Below are 21,222 nucleotides of genomic sequence, written 5' to 3' on the forward strand. Positions count from 1 at the left end.
GCGAGTTCTCTAGAATGATCATTCAGGCAGCATTATCAGAGGTGGTTTGGAAGTGGGAGAAAAGGGAATCAGGGAAGTGTTGTGAGAGGCACCTGGGTGGCTGAGTTGGTGAAGGGTCTGCCTTGGGCTCAGGTCATGGTCACAGAGTCCCAGAAGAGAGTCCCTGGGTGGAACCCTGGGATGGTGCCCCGGGAGGGAGCCCTACACGGAGCTCCCCGGAGTCGGCTTCTCCCTCGCCCTCGGCCCCTCCTCCTGCTGTCGTTCTCTCTCTCTCCCTCTCTCTCAAATAAAAATAAAACGTTGAGTGTGCACCTCAGCCTCCCGCCGCACCTGCACCCGGATTCCGACCGCAATAGGAATTGATGGGATGGGAAGGGCTCGCAAGCCCTCGGAGGCCCAGCTCACGCCCAGGAAAGCGGGGAGGCGCCCCGGGAGCCCCATCACCTGGCTCATCACCCGGTCGCCTCCCCGGGACACCTAGCAGGACACCTCTAGCGCGCCCCCACAGCCCTCAGGCCCTCGGCGGCCGCCAGGGGGCGCGTCCTCCTGGGTTTTCTCTTTTGCGGAAACGCGAACCCGCGCTTCTCCAAAGCAAACGAACCCTGAGGTATTTCGGCCCTCTGCCGTTGCCGTAGCCCCAGACTGTAAACAGGAAGAAGGCGCCAAGAGGCGGGTGAAAAATAACGCCCGGGGCTCGGAGGCGCCGTCGCCTGCGCTCTCAGGGAGTCCCTGCTGTTGTGCGCGGGGAGGGCGTCCCTCGCCAGCTCCTCCTCCAGTGGAGGTCTTCTGCCGCTAGCCCGCTCTCCCCTCTGCGGACAGGGCGTCCCCCAACCATGGCCGAATACTCCTACGTGAAGTCCACCAAACTCGTGCTCAAGGGAACCAAGGCCAAGAGGTAAGGGCAGAGTTGGCGCGGGAGACTGGGTCTCTTCCTCCGACAGCGCCCACCCCCCCCCGCCCCCGTGGAGAGGAGAGTCTCGCGGAACTCGGGTTGGGAGGGAGCCGTGAACTCCGGCGCCCCGCGAACTCCGGCGCCCCGCCCTCGGGCCTGCTTCCGGCCCCGGGTCTGTGGCTGCCAGGCAGTTCCGGGCGCTCGCGCGGGGCCGGCCGGACGCGCGCCGGGACGTGGCCCTGACGGCCGCGCCTTCCAGACGGAGGAGCCCTGAGGGCGCGACCGCGAGCCGGGAGCTGCAGGCCTGGCCCGGGTCAGGAGCCCCCCAGACCGCTGCTCGGCGCGTCTGCCTTGGTCTCGTGCTGCAGGTGGTGACAACGACGTCTTCTGTTAGGGCTCGTTATCTTCGCGCCCGCCTCCCCACCCAGTACTCCTTAAATTTCTCCCCTCAAAAAAAAAAATCCTTCATTTCCCCCCCAAAATCCTTAATTAATCATCCCTCCCTCCCCCCCGCCCAAAAAAAGCAAATCCTTAATTTTTTTAATACAATATGCAGATGTGCGTTTTGACAGGTATATAAGCTCAGGCCTGGGTTCTCAGCAGTTACTAGTGTAGCAGTTTGTGGCAGGTCCGTTAATATCCTGGAGCTTCTATTTATTCATTAGGAAAGATTAGCGGTAAGAGAACTGACACAAGGGGGCAGCCCGGGTGGCTCAGCGGCTTGGCGCCGCCTTGGGCCCGGAGCGTGACCCTGGTGACCCTGGAGACCCTGGAGTCCCGGGATCGGTCCCACGTCGGGCTCCCTGCATGGAGCCTGCTTCTCCCTCTGCCTGTGTCTCTGCCTCTCTCTCTCTCTCTGTGACTATCATAAATAAAAAAAAATAAAATAAATAATAAAAAAATAAACTTTAATCTGAAGCTTGTCCTGCCTGGCTTTACAGGAGAGAGGGGAGAGTTAGGTTCTGAAAGCTTACGTTTCCATGAAAATACAAATAAGCGCATCTTATGCTCATCACAACTATCAATCACCATTAACATGCGTGGATAGCACTTTCTGCCGGCCTAGAACAACTCTAAGCACTTTGAATACGACTTATTTGGAAAACGCCCCCCCCCCGGGTGTTTTTTTTTTTATTACTGAGATATGATACATATAAAATTCACCCTATAAAGCACAGTTCTGTGGGTTTTAGTGTTTAGTCTGCAAAGTTCCCCCACTGTCATGTTGTCCAACATTTTCATGGTCTGGGAAGGAAACCCCATAATCCTTAGTAGTCCCTCTCCAGTCCGCTCTTCCCTCATCCCCGCAACCACTAATATACTTTCTCTCTGTTATCAGTTTGCCTCTTCTGAATATTTCATATAAATGGAGTCATACAATATGCGGTCTCTTGTATCTGGCTTCATCCATGTCTAGCATGTATCAGTATCCTTATTTTTATGGCTGAATAATATTCCATTGTATGGATATAACACATTTTGTTTATCCTTTCACCCGTTGAAGGACATCTGGGTTATTTCCACTTTTTGGCTATTAGGAATCATGCTGTTACGAATTTCTTAGAAAATTTTTGTGTGGATGTGTGTTCTCATTTCTCTTGGGTATATACCTAGCAGTACGTAGGTTAGGTCATATGATAACTCTGTTTAACTTTTTGAAGAACTCCAAACTATTTCCTAAAGCAGCTGTACCATTTTTCATTTTCACCAGCAACATAGGAAGATTCACATTCACTCTTAATCCTCGCAGTAACCTTAAGAGCATAAATTATTATCCTCATGTTATAGATGAGAAGCTGACAGCGATTAAGAAATTTTCCAAAAGTCGCAGAGCTAAGAAATAACAAGATTAAAAAGGCAGTCCTCCAGAGCCTGTTCTCTTAACTATAATACAATACATACAGGATCAGAACTGACTTCTCAGTATTAGAAGCAAGAGAATATATCGGTGTAGATAACTGTGAATCAATAATTCATAAATCTGTGTACAGCTTAAAAGAGGCTTCTAAGATTCCATCTTAGATATTTAACATCAAATCAATATTTCTAAACTTATCTATATAAATTATCTCTTACAGTAAGAAGAAAAAGAGCAAAGAGAAGAAGAGAAAAAGAGAAGAAGATGAAGAAACTCAACTTGATATTGTTGGTAAGTTTTCCATACTTTATTCTGGGAAAAGTTAATATTGCTGAGATGCCTTTAAAAATATTTTCCTAGTGGAACGTCTGGATGGCTCAGCAGCTGAGCGTCTGCCTTTGGCTCCGGGAGTGATCCCGGGGTCCGATACAGTTCTGACTCTTTGCTCCTAGTCTATGGTTTAACTTTTAATTTTATTAAATGGTATTTTTCTTAAAGCAAAAGTTTAAAAAATTTTAAAAAAATTTTCAATTATAATTTTTTCAACTATAATAAATGTTTTTTTTTTTAAGATTTTATTTATTTATTCATGACAGAGAGAGAGGCAGAAACACAGGCAGAGGGAGAAGCAGGCCCCACCCAGGTGTCCCAGAAGTTTTTAGTTTTTATAAGATTCCATTTATTACTATTTTTCTGTTACATTACCATCTTATATCTTCAGTCTAAGAAGTTGTTGCTTACCCCAAGGTCATGAAGAACTTCTTCCACGTTTTCTTTATGAGGCTTCAGTTTTAGTTTCTCATTAGATCTATGATCTATCGTGGTTTATGTATACAATGGAATATTACTCAGTCATTAGAAACGATAAATACCCACCATTTGCTTCAACATGGATGGAACTGGAGGGTATTATGCTGAGTGAAGTAAGTCAATCGGAGAAGGACAAACGTTATATGTTCTCATTCATTTGGGGAATATAAATAATAGTGAAAGGGAATATAAGGGAAGGGAGAAGAAATGTGTGGGAAATATCAGAAAGGGAGACAGAACATAAAGACTCCTAACTCTGGGAAACGAACTAGGGGTGGTGGAAGGAGAGGAGGGTGGGGGGTGGGGGTGAATGGGTGACGGGCACTGAGGGGGGCACTTGACAGAATGAGCACTGGGTGTTATTCTGTATGTTGGTAAATTGAACACCAACAAAAAATAAATTTATTTAAAAAAAGATCTATGATCTATCTCATTAATTTTTAGTCTTGTGTGAATTAGGGATCAAAGTTCTTTTTTTCATTTTTTCATTTTGATAACCAGTTGTTCTAGCACCACTGTTGAATAGACTTTCCTTTCTCCATTAAACTGCCTTAATACGTTTGTCAAAAATCATTTGACTTTATATGTGCTGATATATTTTTGGACTTTGTTCCATTGATTTGTCTGTTCTGTTGATTTGTCTTGATTACTGTCACTTCACAAGTTTTTGAAATCAGGAGGTCTTCAAGGTTCATCCATGTTACAGCATGTGTCAGTCTTCCTTTTAAGACTGATACTCCATTGTGTATATACTGCATTTATCCATTCATATTTCAATGAACACATGAATTATTTCCACTTTTTGCCTATTGTGGATAATTCTGCGAGGAATACGGGTGTACAGATAACTCTTAAAGACTTTGGTTTCAGTTCTTTTGGGCATGTACCTAGAAGTGGAATTGCTGGATCATGACAGTAATGCCATTTTTAATTTTGTGAGAAACCACCATACTGTTTTGCATAGTTGCATTTTATATTTCCACCAGCAGTGCACAGGGTTTCGATTTTTCCATATCCTCACCAACATTTGTTATTTCTGGTTCTCTGATAATAGCCATCCTAGTGGGTATGAAATGGTATCTCATTACGGTTTCAGTTTGCATTTCTTCATTGATTAGCAATATTGAGCAATTCTCGTTGGCCATTTCTGTATTTTCTTTGGAGAAATACCTATTCAAATCCTTTACCTGTTTTTTGAAATGGGTTGTTTTGTTGCTCTTGTTGAGTTTTAAGAGTTGTTCATGTATTCTGGATGTTAATCTCTTGTCAGATATATGATTTACAAATGTTTCCTACCATTCTCAAAATTGTCTTTTTACTCTCTTGATAGTGTCCTATGGTGCACAGTTTTTCTTTTTTTTCTTATTTTTTTATTTTTAGAGAGGGTGACAGAGGCAGGGGAGGGGCAGAAGGAGAAGGAGAGAGAGAATCTTAAGATTCTCAGGGCTCGATTCCACAACCCTAAGATCACTACCTGAACCATCCAGGTGCCCCAAAAGTTTTTCATTTCGATGAGTTCATTTTGTCTAATTTTTCTTTTGTTATTTTCACCTTTGGTGTCACATCCAAGAAATGATTAACAAGGATGTAAAAAGACCTGTACATTGAAAAGTATGACATGGATAAAAGAAGTTGAAGAAGATACATATAAATGGAAAGATAGTCCATGCTTGTGGATCAGAAGAATTAAATTATTAAAATTCTCATATTATCTCAAAGCAATCTATAGATTCAGTGCAATCTCTATCAAAATTCCGAAGGCATTTTTCACAAATAATGAACAAACAGTCCTAAAATTTGTAAGGAACCACAAAAGACTCCAGATAGCTGGTAATCTTAAGAAAGAAGAACAAGGCTGGAGACACCAGACTTCCTGATTTCAAACTATGTTACAAAAATATACTAATCAAAACAGTTTGGTCTTAGCATAAAAACAATATGTAGATCATTAGAACAAAAAGCCCAGCTATAAACTGATGCGGTAAACATAGGAATGCATCTATTCAAATTAGTGTTTTCATTTTCTCTGGGTTAATATCCAGTAATGGAATTACTGGATCATATGGTAATTCTATTTTTAATTTTGTGAGGAAACTCCATACTATTTTCCACAGTCTGCACCAATTTGCATTTCCACCAACAGTGCACAAGGGTTCCTTTTTCTCCACATCTTCACCAACACTTGTTACTTCTTGTCCGTTTTATTTTAGCCATTCTAACAGTTGTAAGGCAATATTGAGGTTTTAATTTGCATTTTCCTGGTTATTAATAATGTTAATAAGCATTTTTTGTGTCTGTTGGTCATCTGTATGTCTTACTTGGAAAAATATCTACTCACATCCTCAGCCCATTTTTTAATTGGATTATTTGGGAGGTTTGTGGTGTTACGTTGTATAAATTCTTTGTATTGTTTGGATACTAATCCCTTATTGGAGGTATCATTTGCAACTAGCTTCTCCCATTCAGTAGATTGTCTTTTTGTTTTGTCAGTGGTTTCCTTCACTATGCAAAAGCTTTTTATTTTGGTGAAGTCTCAGTAATTTAATTTTGTTTTCTTTGCCAGAGGAGACATACTAAGAAAAATATTTCCATGGCTGATGTCAAAGAATCAGGAAGGATACTGTATATGTTTGCTTATAGAAATTTTTTGGGTTCAGGTCTCACATTTAGGTCTTTAATCTATTTTGTGTTTATTTGTGTATATGGTGTAAGAAAATGGTCCAGTTTTCCCACCACCATTTGTTGAAGATTGTTTTTTTCCCATTCTGTATTCTTGCCTTCTTTGTCATAAATTAATTTCCCATAAAAGTGTAGGTTTGGTGCCTGGGTGGCTCAGTATGTTAATTGTCTACCTTTGATTCAAGTCATGATCTTGGGGTCCTGGAATCAAGTTCCACTTCAGGCTCCCTGCTCAGCGAGTAGTCAGCATCCCCCTTTCTCATTGACCGTCCCCCACTTGTGTTCTCTTTCTTATGCTCTTTCTCTCTCTCTCTCTCTCTCTCTCTCTCTCTCTCTCAAATCTTAAAAAAAAAAAAGTGTGGGTTTATTTCTGGACATTCTGTTCCAATAACTTATATATCTGTATTTATGCCAGTACCATAATGTTTTTATTACTACAGCAATATAGTATTTCTTGAAATCTTGGATTCTTTTCCAAGATTTCTTTGGCTATTTGAGATCTTTTGTGGTTCCATACAAATTTTAGGATTATTCTAGTTCTATTTAAAATGTTCTTGGTATTTTGACAGGGATTGCATTGAATGTGCAGCATGAGTAGGTGGATGGGTGAAATAGTTGAGGGGGAATTAAGAATACACTTATCTTGATGAACACTGAGAAATGTATAGAATTGCTGAGTTATAATATGCATATGAAACTAACATAACAAAGTATATGAATTTTACTTGAATTAAAAATGAATTTTTAAAAAGAAACCCGTTTATTTTCGTGTACATAGAGTACACAATTTCTGCTCATTTTGTTGCTGATCCGAAGTCATGATTAAGAATACTGTGTTAGGGTGCACCTGGGTGGCTCAGTCAGTTACGTGTCTGCCTTTGTCTCAGGTCATGATCCCAGGGTCCTGGGATCAAGCTCTGCACTGGGTTCCCTGCTCAGTGGGGAGTCTGCTTCTCCATCTCCCTCTGCTTTCCATTCCCCCTACTTATGCTTTGTCTTTCTGTCAAATAAATAAAATCTTTTTAAATAACAATACTGTGTTAGACCACAAAAAAAAAAAAGAAAGAAAAAGAAAGCTTGCCATTTGCCAGGAGATGGCGCTAGAGAGCATTTTGCTAAGTGAAATAAATCAGAGAAAAAATACCATATGATTTCATTTGTATGTGGAATTCAGAAAACAAAACAGATGAACATAGGGGAAAAAAGAGAGGAAGGGAGGGGCCAAACCAGAAAACAGACTCTTGACTATAGAGAATAAACTGAGGGTTGTTGGAGGGGAGGTGGCCGGGAGGATGTGGTTAAATGGGTGACGGGTATTAAAAAGGCCCTTGCTGTGATAAGCAGAGTGATGGATCACTAAATTCTGTACCTGAAACTAATATTACACTGTATGTTAACTAACTGGAATCTAAATAAAAACTTGAAAAAAAATACTGTGCTAGAAAGTCTTTCTGGAAGAATATGTGAGAAATACATTATAATAGTCATTGCCTTTGGAAAGCAGTCATGGATGACTGGGGCAATGGACGAAAGAGACTGTTCTCTATCGTTTTGTGCCTTCACATGCACTGCTATTTTACATTTTAAAAAGAATGTAATCTTGATTGTGGTCACCTACATCTATACATGAAATGAGTGAGTATATGTAAAACTAATGAAGTGTGATGAGGTTCATAGTTTGAATAAAGGGTAGTTTCTTGGTTTTAATATTGTACTATAGATATGTAAGATGTTACCACTGGGAGAAATGAGTAAAGGGTATATGAGATGTCTCTGTATTGTTTCTTATAACTGCAAAATAAAAGTTTTTAAAAATAAGTGATGACAACAAGAACAACAAATAAGAACCTTGTGTCAAATCTAAAATTTTAATTTTGTTTTTTAGGAATCTGGTGGACAGTCACAAACTTCGGTGAAATTTCAGGAACCATAGCAATTGAAATGGATAAAGGAACCTATATACATGCACTTGACAATGGACTTTTTACATTGGGAGCTCCACATAAAGAAGGTTTGTGTCTAGTAGAAGCAATGGAAAGGAAAAGACCACTTAAAAGTATATATTTTATGACATTCATTCACTTGGCCAAATCTAATCTCAAAGGAATAAATCCATTGCATTTGAGTCTTCCCTTTTTTCCTTCCTTAATATTTACCAGATACTAGCAAATCCCTCTTCCAGTGTAAGCATTTAAAAACATTCTGTATTCTTCCAGAAGAGTATCAATGGAAATCAAAAACAACATGAACAACTGAAATTGAAAGGGAAACGTTGTTGTGTCAAAGATTTTATTCCTTTATTCTTTGGACCTTTTGTCAAAACTAACCTGGAGCATTATTAATAATTTGATTATTAATTATAATAATTGTTATCCCTCCTATCCCATCAGTATAAGCATTAATGAGATATAAAGTAATCAGAAGATGAAAAGCAGTATTTTTTTATTTGAATGTCCATCCCTTGAATAAGTTAAACCATTTAGTTTTTTAAATAGTAAGTGCTTATTTGTTTATGTACTGAGTGCATTTTAAAACACAGGAAGAAAATATTTTATAAGTGAGCATCAAGCTGACCTGCCTATTAAGTATGTAAAATTAACTCTGTAGTTATAAGAAGATAAGCAGATCTTGATACTCTAATCTGAATAGTATATTATGATTAAATAAAAATATCACAATATTCTTATATTTAATTTTAAAAGAAAACGTTTTTTAAAGCTGAAGAAATTTTTACATTTATATTTATAACAAATGTCAAATTTATTTCAAAATGTTTTTCTCCTGTAGTTGATGAGGGCCCTAGTCCTCCAGAGCAGTTTACAGCTGTCAAATTGTCTGATTCTAGGTAAGTAGGTTGAACTATAATCACCTTTTAACTTAATTTTATTCACTGAAAATTTTCTATATGTAGCTAATTAAGTCCACACAGCAATTTTGATGTAAACAGCAAAACAGTCTTTTTGAAAATATATTTTGTGACATTTTAAAAATAAAGCACTTAGGGACGCCTGGCTGGCTTAACAGTTAAGTGTCTTTCTTTGGCTCAGGGTGTGATCCTGGAGTCCCAGGATGGAGTCCTACATCAGGCTCCCTGCGTGGAGCCTGCTTCTGTGTCTCCCTCTCTCTCTGTGTCTCTCATGAATAAATAAATAAAATCTTTTAAAAGATTAAAAATAAAACTTATATATGCCATATTTTGGTATTATTAAATTTCATTTGCAGCAACTGTGTTTTTGAAAGAGAATGAAAGCTCCAAATAAAAGCATACACTATGATTTCTAGCAATACATAATCCTAGGCTAGAAAAGAAATAAGGATTAATAATGTCACAGACCAGATAAGACATAGGTTAGAAAGATCATGTAAAGAAAACCGACATAGGCGAAACCTGGTATGGTGTTGCTGTGACACATGAACTCACTTGCTGTGATACATGAACTCACTTGTTTATCTCACAAGAGATAAACAGGAAGATATAAGAAGGGAATACTATTGAAACCAGAGAATGTTAAATAGTCATGAAGACCAAAAGAATTTTTTACTCACTGTTTTTACAATTTTATAAGCTGACCTTTTTAATTATCACAGTGCAAAAGTACAGTATGATACTTTGGGTAGTGCATACAGAAAATGAATTTCAGTATTCTAATAATTGGTTGCATCAACATGATGATTTGTTTTATACTGTAATTAACCTATAAATGAATATAAAATCAATCCCTTGGCATCACAAGGGATTGGTAAGCTAACAGTTAGAAATCATATTTTATTTCATTAAAAAATCACATTGTCATTTCACAACTTTCTTTGAATGGTAAGTGTAGGAAACAGGCAATGAGTTTTTATTCTTTGTATGTATATACAGAATTCATAACATTGAAGAAAGCAGTAAGACATCAATATAAAAATGATTAAGAAGGTAACTTAAAAACTAAAAGGAAAGGAAGTACAAATGTCACTTACAATGGTTAAAGTATAAATTAAATAGGATGCTATTTTTTCCTCTGATATTCTAATTTTTTCTAAAAGAATGTTAATAGTTCTATGTAAAATGATGCTCTCCTAATTTGAGGTGAGAATATTGATACAGATTTTTTTTGGAGAGTGATCTGATAGCATGTAATAGGAGTATGATATAAGTAAGATATAAAATTATAAGTATGAAATAAAGTTACTTATATAGAACTACACTGTCCATTATGGTAGTCACTAGCCACATGTGGCTTTTGAAAATTTGGACTATGGCTAGTCTGGGTTTTGTTTTGTTTGTTTTTTTTAGATTTTATTTTTATTTATTCATAGACACACAGGCAGAGGGAGAAGCAGGCTCCATGCAGGGAGCCCGACGTGGGACTCGATCCCGGGTCTCCAGGATCACACCGCAGACTGCAGGCAGCACCAAACCGCTGTGCCACTGGGGGCTGCCCTAGTCTGGGTTTTTATACAGACACACATACACACACACACATTATTTTTTTCTATATTTGATTTTCTTTCAGTTTTTAACATTTCTTTTTTGTTAAAGAATTGCCCTGAAATCTGGCTATGGAAAATACCTTGGTATTAATTCAGATGGACTTGTTGTGGGGCGGTCAGATGCAATCGGACCAAGAGAACAATGGGAACCAGTCTTTCAAGATGTAAGTGCTATTATTGTTCATAAAAGCTTCTTGTCAATATAAGATACGGTCTTTAACAGTCATATCCTTAAAAAGTCTTGAAAAATAGTGCAACATAGCAAAAGAAATAATCATCAACAAAGTGAAAAGATAACTTATAGGACGAGAAAAAATATTTGCAAACCATATTTCTGATGAGGCGTTAATATCCAAAATATATAAAGAGCTAATACAATAGCAAAAAACAAATAACACAATTTAAAAATGAGCAAAAGACTTGACTAAACTTTTTTCCCCAGAGAAAATATATGAAAGGCCAATAGGTACATGAAAAGATGCTCAACATCACTAGTCATTAGGGAAATGCAAATCAAAAACACAGTAAGGTATCACTTCCTGCCTGTTAGAATAACCATCTTCTAAAGATGAGATAAATGCTGAGAGGATGTGGAGAAAAAGAAACCCTTGTGCTATGCGGGTGGGAATGCAAACCGATGTAGCACTTCAGAAAACAGTATGGAAGTTCTTCAAAAAATTAAAAATAAAATTATAAGATCCAACAGTCCCACTTGTGTGAATATATCCAAAGGAAACAAAAAAAACGAACTTGAAAAGATATCTGTACCCCCATGTTTGTATCAGTATTACTTACAAGAGCCAAGACCTAGAAACAACCTAAGCATACATTGATAGATAAATGGATAAAGAAGTTGTGGTATATACATATGCAGTGGAATATTATTCACCCATAAAGAGATGAGTAATTCTTGCCGTTTGTAACAACATGGATAGACCTTGCTAAGTGAAACAAGTCAGACAAAGAAAAACAAGTATGATCTCACTTACATATGGAATCTTAAAAACTTCAGAAAAAGACATCAGACTTGCAGTTGGTTACCGGAGTGTAGAGGGTGTTGGAAGTGGGAATTGGGGGAAGGAGGTGGTCAAAAGGTACAGTCTTCCAGTTAAAAGATAAATAAGTGCCAGGGAAATAATATATAGCATGATTACTACAGCCAGCATGCTGTATGATATATAGAAAAGTTGTTTAGAGAGTAAATCCTTATTTCTCATCACAAGGAAAAAAATTGTTTTTTATGCTTTTTATTGTTAACTGCATGAGATGATGGATGCTAACTAAACTTACTGAGATAATCACTTCACAATAAGTATTAAGCCAAACCATTATGTCTTACACCTTAAATTTATGAAGTGATTATGTCCAGTATATCTCAATAAAACGGGAAGAAGAAATAGTGCAACAAAAACAGCAGTAGTACTTCTGCCCATCCTCATTTTTGTATACCCTTGGTGCCTAGATTTGGGTCTTATTTTTCATTAAAGATCTAGGACTCCACAGAAAGTAGCCAATTTTATGTCTTGGGGCAGGAAAACAGGACAGTTCAGGAATATCTTCTTAGCAAAAATTATGGATACTTTCAAAAACATGGACTGTAGTAAGATGACAATGGAGCAAGCTTAAGGGAATGGCCTCAGGACAATCTGCATAAAGTAATAAGTAATGATAATAATGGTTCATTGAAATCAATTAGTCTCTAAATGTCTGCATTTATAGTAAAGCTCAAAGAGAAAAGCAAATAGTGTACAAAAAGATAATTTTAGTACAAAAAAAGCATGAAGATAATACATTAATTTTTATTGATCTTATAAGTAGGCAGTTTGTAATAGATAGGTATTTTGTTAAGTCTGTGTCTGTTGTTTCAGAATACAGAAGTTCCTTTTTCTATTGTGTAAACAGTAAAGATTGAACAAAAATATACCAAAGCTAAACAGTCTCCTAAAAATAGATACTATATCAAGAACAGAAAGGATTTAAAAAAAAAAAAAAAAGAACAGGAAGGACTGGTGGGCACCAACGGAAGAGGAGTTCAGTAATTTCACTGCATCAATGGGAATATGCAATAAGGAATTCAGAATAGGATCCAATAGTGTTTTCCAAGATGATAAATAAGCCAGCATTCCCCCCAAAAAAGGCAATTATTTAGATTTGTTCCCAGGATAAAATCTCTGGTACAGTAGCTTTCAAACTTTTCTGACCTCAGTCCAGTGAAAGAAACATTTTTACATTTCAGCCCAGTGTATTCATAGTATAACTGAAGCAAGAGTTGTACTTAATTCCTATTTATCTATATGTTGTGCCCTGCAGCATTTTCTGTTCTCTTTACCTCTTCTTTCTTTGTATGGTTTTTTTCCAATACTGATCAGGACCCACTAAATTGATTTCATGAACTACTGATGGGTCGCAACCCCTTCTAGGTGACCCTACTAATATAATGAGGTGCTTCTAATAAAAATTTTTAGCAATGGAAAAGGCCAGCTTATTGTAAGGCCAAGATGATGATAAGTTAAATACCAACACTCATACTGAATGTTAGGGAAGTTCATTTCCCTTTATTTTTAGGAAAGACACTAAATTTTTAAAATTTAAATGAGAAAGAGACACTTAAAAGTCTCTGATGAAACAAAAACTTGATTGCTAAGAGGGCCTTGACTGAGAGGTCAGCAGCATGGGCTTATATTACATTGGACCATACAACCATATCTGGCCTACCAAGCGTCATCTAGATAGTAGAAAACCCAGCTCTGGCCACCTTGTATAATAAATCCTTAAAAAAAAAAAAAAAAATCCTTGTTGTTAGCCCTTTTGTAACTGGGTGTGATATAAAGTTATTAATACATTTTGTAATGATTGTATTTGTAAATATCTTGTCTGATGTTTAAGGTATTCAAAGTTTTCCAAAGGAGTCATTTATGTCATAATTTAGGTTTATATTTGTTAAGGGAATGTGTAATCTACCTATAGACACACAAGAAAATTAGTTTTCAAGTTTGCCAATTAGAATCAGTATAACATAGGGACACCTGGGTGGCTCAGTGGTTGAGCCTCTACTTTCAGCTCAGGACGTGATCCCAGGGGTCCTGGGATCAAGGTCCACTTCGGGCTCCCCACAAGAAGCCTGTTTCTCCCCTCTGCCTGTGTCTCTGCCTCTCTGTCTCTCATGAATAAATATAATCTTAAAAAAAAAAAAAAGAATCAGTATAACACTGAGCATTGAACAACTAAAACTAGTATGAATATTTCTGTCCACAACTAAAAAAAAAAAGTGTAAATATTTCTGTCCACATAAAAAGTCCCTCTGACATTTTTTTAAATTATTTATTTATTTAGCTGACAGCACAAGCAGGGGGAGTGGCAGGCAGAGGGAGAGGGAGAGGGAGAAGCAGGCTCCTAGCTGAACAGGGAGCCAGTGGGGGACTCCATCCCAGGACTCTGGGATCATGACCTGAGCTGAAGGCAAATGCTTAGCTGAGCCTTCCAGGCATTCCTGACGTTAATTCTTAAAGTTCTGAGCAGTAAATTCAAAAGCACCAAAAACTAGCTCTCATACATTTTTATATTTTCTAATTAATGAAGACAATTTTACTGATAACACTTTTTGAGTAAATTACTGTGCATTATATATTTTTTTATTGTCTTTTTTATTGTCTTAAATTATTTTTCAAGCAGATCTAGGTTATATCCTCAATAGGTCTCTAAGGCCAAAGGAAACAGTTCTACTTTACCTAGTTAGAATTCAGTCCTACTAATAGAATATACTAATAATATTTACTGGGTTATCTTTGAGTAGTAAGATTAAAGGTGATTTTGGTTTTCTTTTCTGTATAATTTTTTTCTGTGTTTTCTCCAAATTATTAATGATTGCTTTTAGAGTTGGGGGTAAGAGGAGGAATTAATTTCATTCTCAAGGCTTAAGAATTCTTTTGCAGGTATTCTTGTAACTTTCTTGTTGTTACTTTGTTTTATATAGGGGAAAATGGCTTTATTGGCCTCAAATAGCTGCTTCATTAGATGCAATGAAGCAGGTGATATAGAAGCAAAAAGTAAAACAGCAGGAGAAGAAGAAATGATAAAGGTAATCATCACATTTCTCTATAGACTGATATATGTCACGTACATGATGTCTCATATAATGCTGTATCTTTAAAGTGTTTGAATAGTCATTTACTATCACTTTAAAGATGTAATGCAGTTTTTTATACTATTCTCCAAATAAGCTTTATTATAAAAAGTTTAATTATAAGTCCTATAAATGTTGGCTTGTTTGTACCATGTGGTAGAGAAATTATGACATCTTGCCTCTATATATTTGTATCTTTTTTTGAGTAGTTCCACATGCTTTTTTAGGCCTATTTTTTTTCTTGCTTGCATTTTAAAATATAATTTTTGAGTAGATATGTTCACATGGTTCAAAATTTTAAAAATATAAGCATATAAAGAGATAACTCCTTTCTATAGCCTATTAGTTTCTTAATAAAAACGTTGATAATTTTCTGCTTTTTTACAATAAAGTTAAGCTCCTGCATATACTCCTTTACACTTTGGGTTTTTTTCCTTAACATTGTTCTCTGGGAGATTTTCCCTTATCACTGTGTAGAAATTTTTTCTCTTTTTTAACAGCTACATAATATTCTATTTTAGGGATATACTGTAATTTATTTGATCAGTTCTTCATAAATGCAAATTTAGGCTAGTTCCAATCTTTTACTCATACAAACAGTGCTGTAACACCCAGCTTTGAATATGCATCATTCTGTAGGTGTGCAGTTATATCTGAGGATGAATTACAAGGTGTATGAAAAGTGTTAAATCATAAGATTTTTTTAAATTACGTTTAAAAAATAACCACCAACAACACACAAACCAGGACAGAAGCCTGTAGCTTCAGGCACTCAGCTGAATGTGACATGTACTGCCTTCTTGAATCTTCAGAAAGTTCCTGTGAGGTACCTATTATCTTAACATAACCAATGAAGAGAGAGCCTTTGAGCCTCCTTATATCTTCACCTGTTGTGATCAGTTATGAAACCCACACAGCTAAATATGATAGAGTCAGGATGTGTATGTAGGCCGAGCTGACTGGAATCTATTCTGACATTCCATATCATACTCCCTCTCAAGAAACAGGTTATTAGAAAATGCTGGTGGATTTCTCACTTACCTAAAAGTATGGTTTTTTAAAACAATGCAAATAAAGTATAGTGCTTTGGGGCCTTTATTACAAGTGGAGCTGACTGCAAGGGGGCCCCGTTCTCCAGTCTTTCTTCACCACCCTCTTCCTCTTAACATATCCCTCCATGACAGGTCACTAGGCCATGAAGGAAGAGGAGTCTGGGGAGAATAAAAAGGGGCAATGCCTTCTCCAAAGTCCTCTGAACAACTAGAGTCTTTCTGGCTCCAGCTTAGAATCTTCTAGTGGAAGGGGTGAGAGATTCCCCTCTCATCTCCAAGGTCCTCCATGTCTATATCCTGGGGTGCTTTTGTCCTTTTTTGCCGCTTGGGCTGTGGTCCACTAGTCCTGACTGGCCTTGTGGGGGCTTCCACATCCATGGCTGCTTTCTCTTTCTGGGCCAGCCAGATCTGCTGGAGGAGCTTTCTGCGCTTCTTCCCAGACAGAGTAATGTTGGCACGTGCACTGGACGCCCACTTCTTCAAGTGGTGCTGTGTGATCAGCCCTTCATCTATCACAGCCCCGACTACCCGATGCTTCAGTCGCCTCTCCCGGTTCAACACCCGCCGGCGCTTGAACAGCTTCTTCTTCAGCTCCGTTCGGGGCCGGTTGATCTTCCCCCTGGGAGGCCCCAAAGCACTATACTTTAGAACATCTATGTAGGAAAAACAAAACAAAATCTATGGGGAAAAAACAAAATATTGTGCTGTTTTTAATTACAACTGTTTTTATATGAAGTATCTGTCACATTTTCCCGGACCTGTTTGGTTAGTCAAGTACCTGGAAGTTCTGAGCAGCGATAATCTAGAACTCCTTCCACCTATGTTTTACTTCATAGGCTCTGCTAGTCTGTATCAGCCATTCCACCTTTATAGCCTAACCTTATCCATCAGGACACATTCCCTCCTGCCAAAAGTAGTATTGTCACAGGTCCTGGCCAGTAATCTTCCCAGGTCTCCTAGGATCCTGCTAATCAAACCTGTCACACATATAGCACTGGTTGGACTCTTAGCCACAAAGATCACTTTGGAGATGTAAATCCTTAGAGATGTAAGTCCAGTCCTTTGGATTGCAAATTGCCAGTTCCTCTGGCCTGAATTCTGTTCTCTCTTGTCCCACTTATTGGATCCTAATTGCTTTATCAGTTTATGGAATTGTGACAATATCTGTCACAACTTAGGAGGATATAAGGAAGATTTAAAAGGAGTGGATTCCAATTAAGTAAAAGTAAGCTGTGTCATGTTTAAGGTTTTAATGGATTTGGGAATAGCTATACAAAGTAAAATACCTACTATCTTAAACTTTAAGTGTTATAAAATAAATACTATTGGGATAATTTGAATATTTACTTTGTGGCCAAAATTAATTAAATTATTGCCTGATTGCTCAGCAGGATCTAATCTATAAAATGTTCTTCAAATAATTTTGTCTTTTGTGTTTGATGCAAAGGTTCTAGAGGAACATAACGATTATTTAATTATATATGTAAATAAAAACATCGAGAACCTCTCTTTTTCTGAATCCAATTGCTAAGTTGATTGTTGTCTTCATTTGCATTAAGAAATCATCTAGGGGGTTCTCATGAAATAAATAAAGTGTGGGGAAAGGGAAGATACATGTATAACCTGTTGGGTTTGCATCTCCACTGTCCAGATTAGATCATGTGCTGAAAGAGAAACTAAGAAAAAAGATGATATTCCAGAAGAAGACAAAGGAAACGTTAAACAGTGTGAAATCAATTATGTGTACGTATTCTTTTCCTTTTAGACCTTTCAGATTTGGCAGTGAAGTACTTCTCAAGACACATAAAATATGTGAAGGACAAGAGGCAGCATAAAATAGACTCTAGGACAAAGAACTAAGCTGAATGCTTTTCTTTTCTCAAAGCTTCAGTTTTCCTAATTACCTTGCTAGATTTCAAAGCTAAAGTTCACTTGGATTAGTCTTTTCTCCCTATTCATTAATAAAATGACTATAGCTTATCAGTATATAATGCCAGCCAAATGTTGTTCCATAGATAGGATTTAGGGTCTCCAGCTAACATGCCTTAGTGGAAATGGGGCTTTGTAGAGCTGCCCAAATAGCTGTCCTCTTCATGGAGGAGCACTAAGGTCATCTTTGCAGTTGAAAAGCTATATGTTTTTAAATAAATACAATTATTTTTTTAAGTAAACAAGAGAGTTTAAAAGTATTTGTAAGTTTATGAATAAATATGTATAATCAAAGTTTGAGATGATTTTTAAGAAAGGCATTTTCTTAACAGAAAGAAATTTCAGAGTTTCCAAGACCACAAACTTAAAATAAGTAAAGAAGACAGTAAAATTCTCAAAAAGGCCCGGAAAGATGGATTTTTGCATGAAACACTTCTGGACAGGTAGGTATATTTTTATTTATTTCCAACTATTTTCAGTATCCAGTAGAAATGGTATATATATATAACCAGTGTTCTTTTTCAATTATTACAGTTCTTAAATTTTTGTCTTCTAATTTGTGAACATAGTAATGTTACCTAAAAAGGACATCATAAGTCTGGGGAAAGATCACCCAAGAAAGAATATCTAAAATTAGCCAGATTCCAAAAACTTAAATATTTTGTTATAAAACATTCAGGTTTAACTGAAACTCCTTCATAAATTTGACATTACCTTTCTATAACTATTAGAATCAGGGCTAGAAAGAAATAGTTTAATTCCAAAATTCAGTGGGTTCTAGTTAGAATAGTACAGGTTCCTAAAAATGAGATAAAAACATCAGTTCAAAAATGACTAAGTATAAAATGAAATAAAACTGAACCGCTTTTATTAAGTTGAATTTAGAAGTATGCAGGATATTTATCACAGCACATTATTAATATATATCTAATACTATTCTTATTTAGGTAAGTAATGTCCTAGATTTATAACATAAAAAAGTGGGTAGAGGGGGTTAGCTGTAACTTTATAAACATAAATCAAATAAGTGCCAGATCGAAAGAGAATTTGGTAATCTGCCACTCCTTCAAGCCCTGTGTTGCAAAATCAGTCTTAAAATATGTCTTCACTCTACTTGATAAAGATAATGCTTCATCCTGTTTTCCTATTACCTAGTTGATCAAGTTGTTACCGGAAGTTAGTGATACAAGAATTTTTCCTGCTGAGCAAAGCATGTATATAGTTTTAAGAAATCAAGAATAGAATGTAAAAAAAAGATCAAGATATGGATGCAAAAGAAATAAGGTCTATGTCTTGTAACTTTTACCACTTATAAAAATAGAACATTGCCACCCTGTTAAATAGAAGTTTAGGTCTTACTTAAATTCAGAGGTGATTAAAATTGCTACTGTGGATTGAAAAAGCTCTTAGGCAACATTTCTTAAAGATTAGGACAGACTAATAAATAAAATGCATTTAGTATGAAACATAACATTGAAAAGTTAAATATTAATTACAAAGTATTTTAATATAAGTAGAATGGTAATATAATAATCAAAATTGAGTACACAATTTCTGAGTGTGAGTATGTATTTAGTAGTTGACTATATATGGCTTGTTTTACATAATTTTTATCATTTGTCTTTGTTTAAACAGGAGAGCCAAATTGAAAGCTGATAGATACTGCAAATGACCAGAATTGTGTTTCTTCTCCTGTTTGTTTGTTTGTTTGTTTGTTTGTTTCTGAATAAAATAATCACTGGAAGTGTTTTTACAGAGCTCTTGGGCTGTTATGGATTTATTGCTGAACTAGTAGCTAGTTTAAACAAGATTAATCAAGTTTAATTGAGATTCCCCGTGGATGTACTTTTTAGTTAACTGCAGTGTTTCACATGGAATTGTAAGAGAGTACACACTGAACATGCCACAGAATTTTTTTTTCTTTTCTAGAGTTTGTCATAAAGCATGAGATGCTACTCTATGAACTTTGTGTTTCTTGTGTAGCTTATGGAATCTCTTATTGCTTCACAGTCTTTATACCATTGATGCTTAATTGGGACCTTCAAAAGGAAATTTGAAGCTCCCAATCTAGTCAACGGGGCTTTGATTGATTCTGCCTCCTAAATATTGCTAAACTCACACAAGCCAGTTATCAGACAAAGTGGCTTGGGAAAAGAGAAAGAAATCAGGTATTAGGTACTAGGATGGGAACAGGAAACATTACAAAAGAGCAAGTAGGCTCAGAACAGAAGATAAGAGTAAAATTGGGAAAATTCCCTACTTAGAGCAATTTAGCCACAATGTATCTGTATTTAATGCTTTTTTCCTCACCTGTGGAGGATGATGGGACAGGATGAGAACGGAGAACAGAGCTATTAAAAAGGTTCAGATACTACATGTTGCTGAGGTCTTTTAGGCTGAAACACTTTCATTCCTCACCTGTGTCTCTCTGAATTCCTGAACATGGTATTCCAGATGTCATCCAACCCTATGAGTGTTCCAGAATCCAGGTTGTGTATCAAAGGCCTGGACTTCACCCTGGAAATTCTCAGAAGGACCAAGTCTGGCTGATTCATCCATATGTTTTTACAATTCCCCATTGATGATGTACAGCTAGGATTGAGACCTGACCTAAGGTGCCAGACCTGTCTAGTTCCCAGCCTTTATATTCCATAGGTCACCAGCTCTGGAGTTACATGGCCCCTCTACAGCAAGGAAGCTAAGCTACCAATAGCAACCTTATAAAAGGGCTCTTGTTGTAAATCTAGTCCTAACTTGCCATTCCAATTCAAATACCTAGATATCTCCCCATTTTGTGTTCTTCTTCCTCTGATCCTTAGGTTAGGAACATGCTTACTACTTGGGTCCCCCAAAGCAGTGGTTCTCAACCAGGGGCTAATTTGCTTCTCAGAGGACATTTTGCAATGTTTGGAGACATTTTTGGTTGTCATAACTGGGGAGTGGGGTGGGGAATGCTACCAGCATCTACAGGGTTACAGACTAGGAATGCTGGACAGATCCCACAGTGTACAGGACAGCAGCCCCCCACAACAAAGAAATCTCCAGCCCAAGATGCCAATTGCCAAGTTTTTGACACATACCCTAAGACTTAGTCTGTTCCTTGCTTTTGCCAGCTCCCAACCCCTAAAAAATATAGTTCATATTTATACATGTAAGAATCACCTAGCGTACCTGTAGATTTTCAAGACCCACCCTTAAAGATGTCAGCAAGTTTAGGATCGTGCCCTAGAATTGACATTTTAACCAGCATTCCAGGTAATTCTGAGGCAACTGATCTGCACTATACTTTGAGAAACACTACTCTCAAGAGATTGAAATCTTGCCTCCGACAATAGCTCAGTACCTGAGACCATCTGCCAGCTGACTGATTTCCCTGGAACAAGCATTCTGTCTGCCTCAATTG

At 37.3% G+C, this 21,222-nt stretch overlaps 2 protein-coding genes across 2 annotated transcripts; one reads left to right on the plus strand and one right to left on the minus strand.

Annotated features, from left to right (window-relative positions):
* Positions 1 to 640: 640 nt before the first annotated feature.
* On the plus strand, positions 641 to 19,576 carry FRG1 (FSHD region gene 1). Its single transcript, XM_041751955.1, has 9 exons — positions 641 to 895; positions 2,971 to 3,041; positions 8,125 to 8,250; positions 9,027 to 9,084; positions 10,765 to 10,879; positions 14,689 to 14,793; positions 17,542 to 17,633; positions 18,152 to 18,262; positions 19,455 to 19,576. Exons 1-9 carry the CDS (start codon positions 834 to 836, stop codon positions 19,489 to 19,491), a joined length of 777 nt encoding a protein of 258 aa, XP_041607889.1. The 5' UTR covers positions 641 to 833; the 3' UTR covers positions 19,492 to 19,576.
* Positions 14,800 to 16,778, minus strand: LOC121489405 (uncharacterized protein C11orf98-like). The gene is made up of 2 exons (XM_041752456.1): positions 16,770 to 16,778; positions 14,800 to 16,568 (listed from the first exon to the last, which is right to left on the minus strand). Exons 1-2 carry the CDS (start codon positions 16,776 to 16,778, stop codon positions 16,131 to 16,133), a joined length of 447 nt encoding a protein of 148 aa, XP_041608390.1. The 3' UTR covers positions 14,800 to 16,130.
* Positions 19,577 to 21,222: the final 1,646 nt, after the last annotated feature.

The sequence above is a fragment of the Vulpes lagopus genome, chromosome 4 (genome assembly GCF_018345385.1).
Source record: "Vulpes lagopus strain Blue_001 chromosome 4, ASM1834538v1, whole genome shotgun sequence".
Lineage (NCBI taxonomy): Eukaryota > Metazoa > Chordata > Mammalia > Carnivora > Canidae > Vulpes > Vulpes lagopus.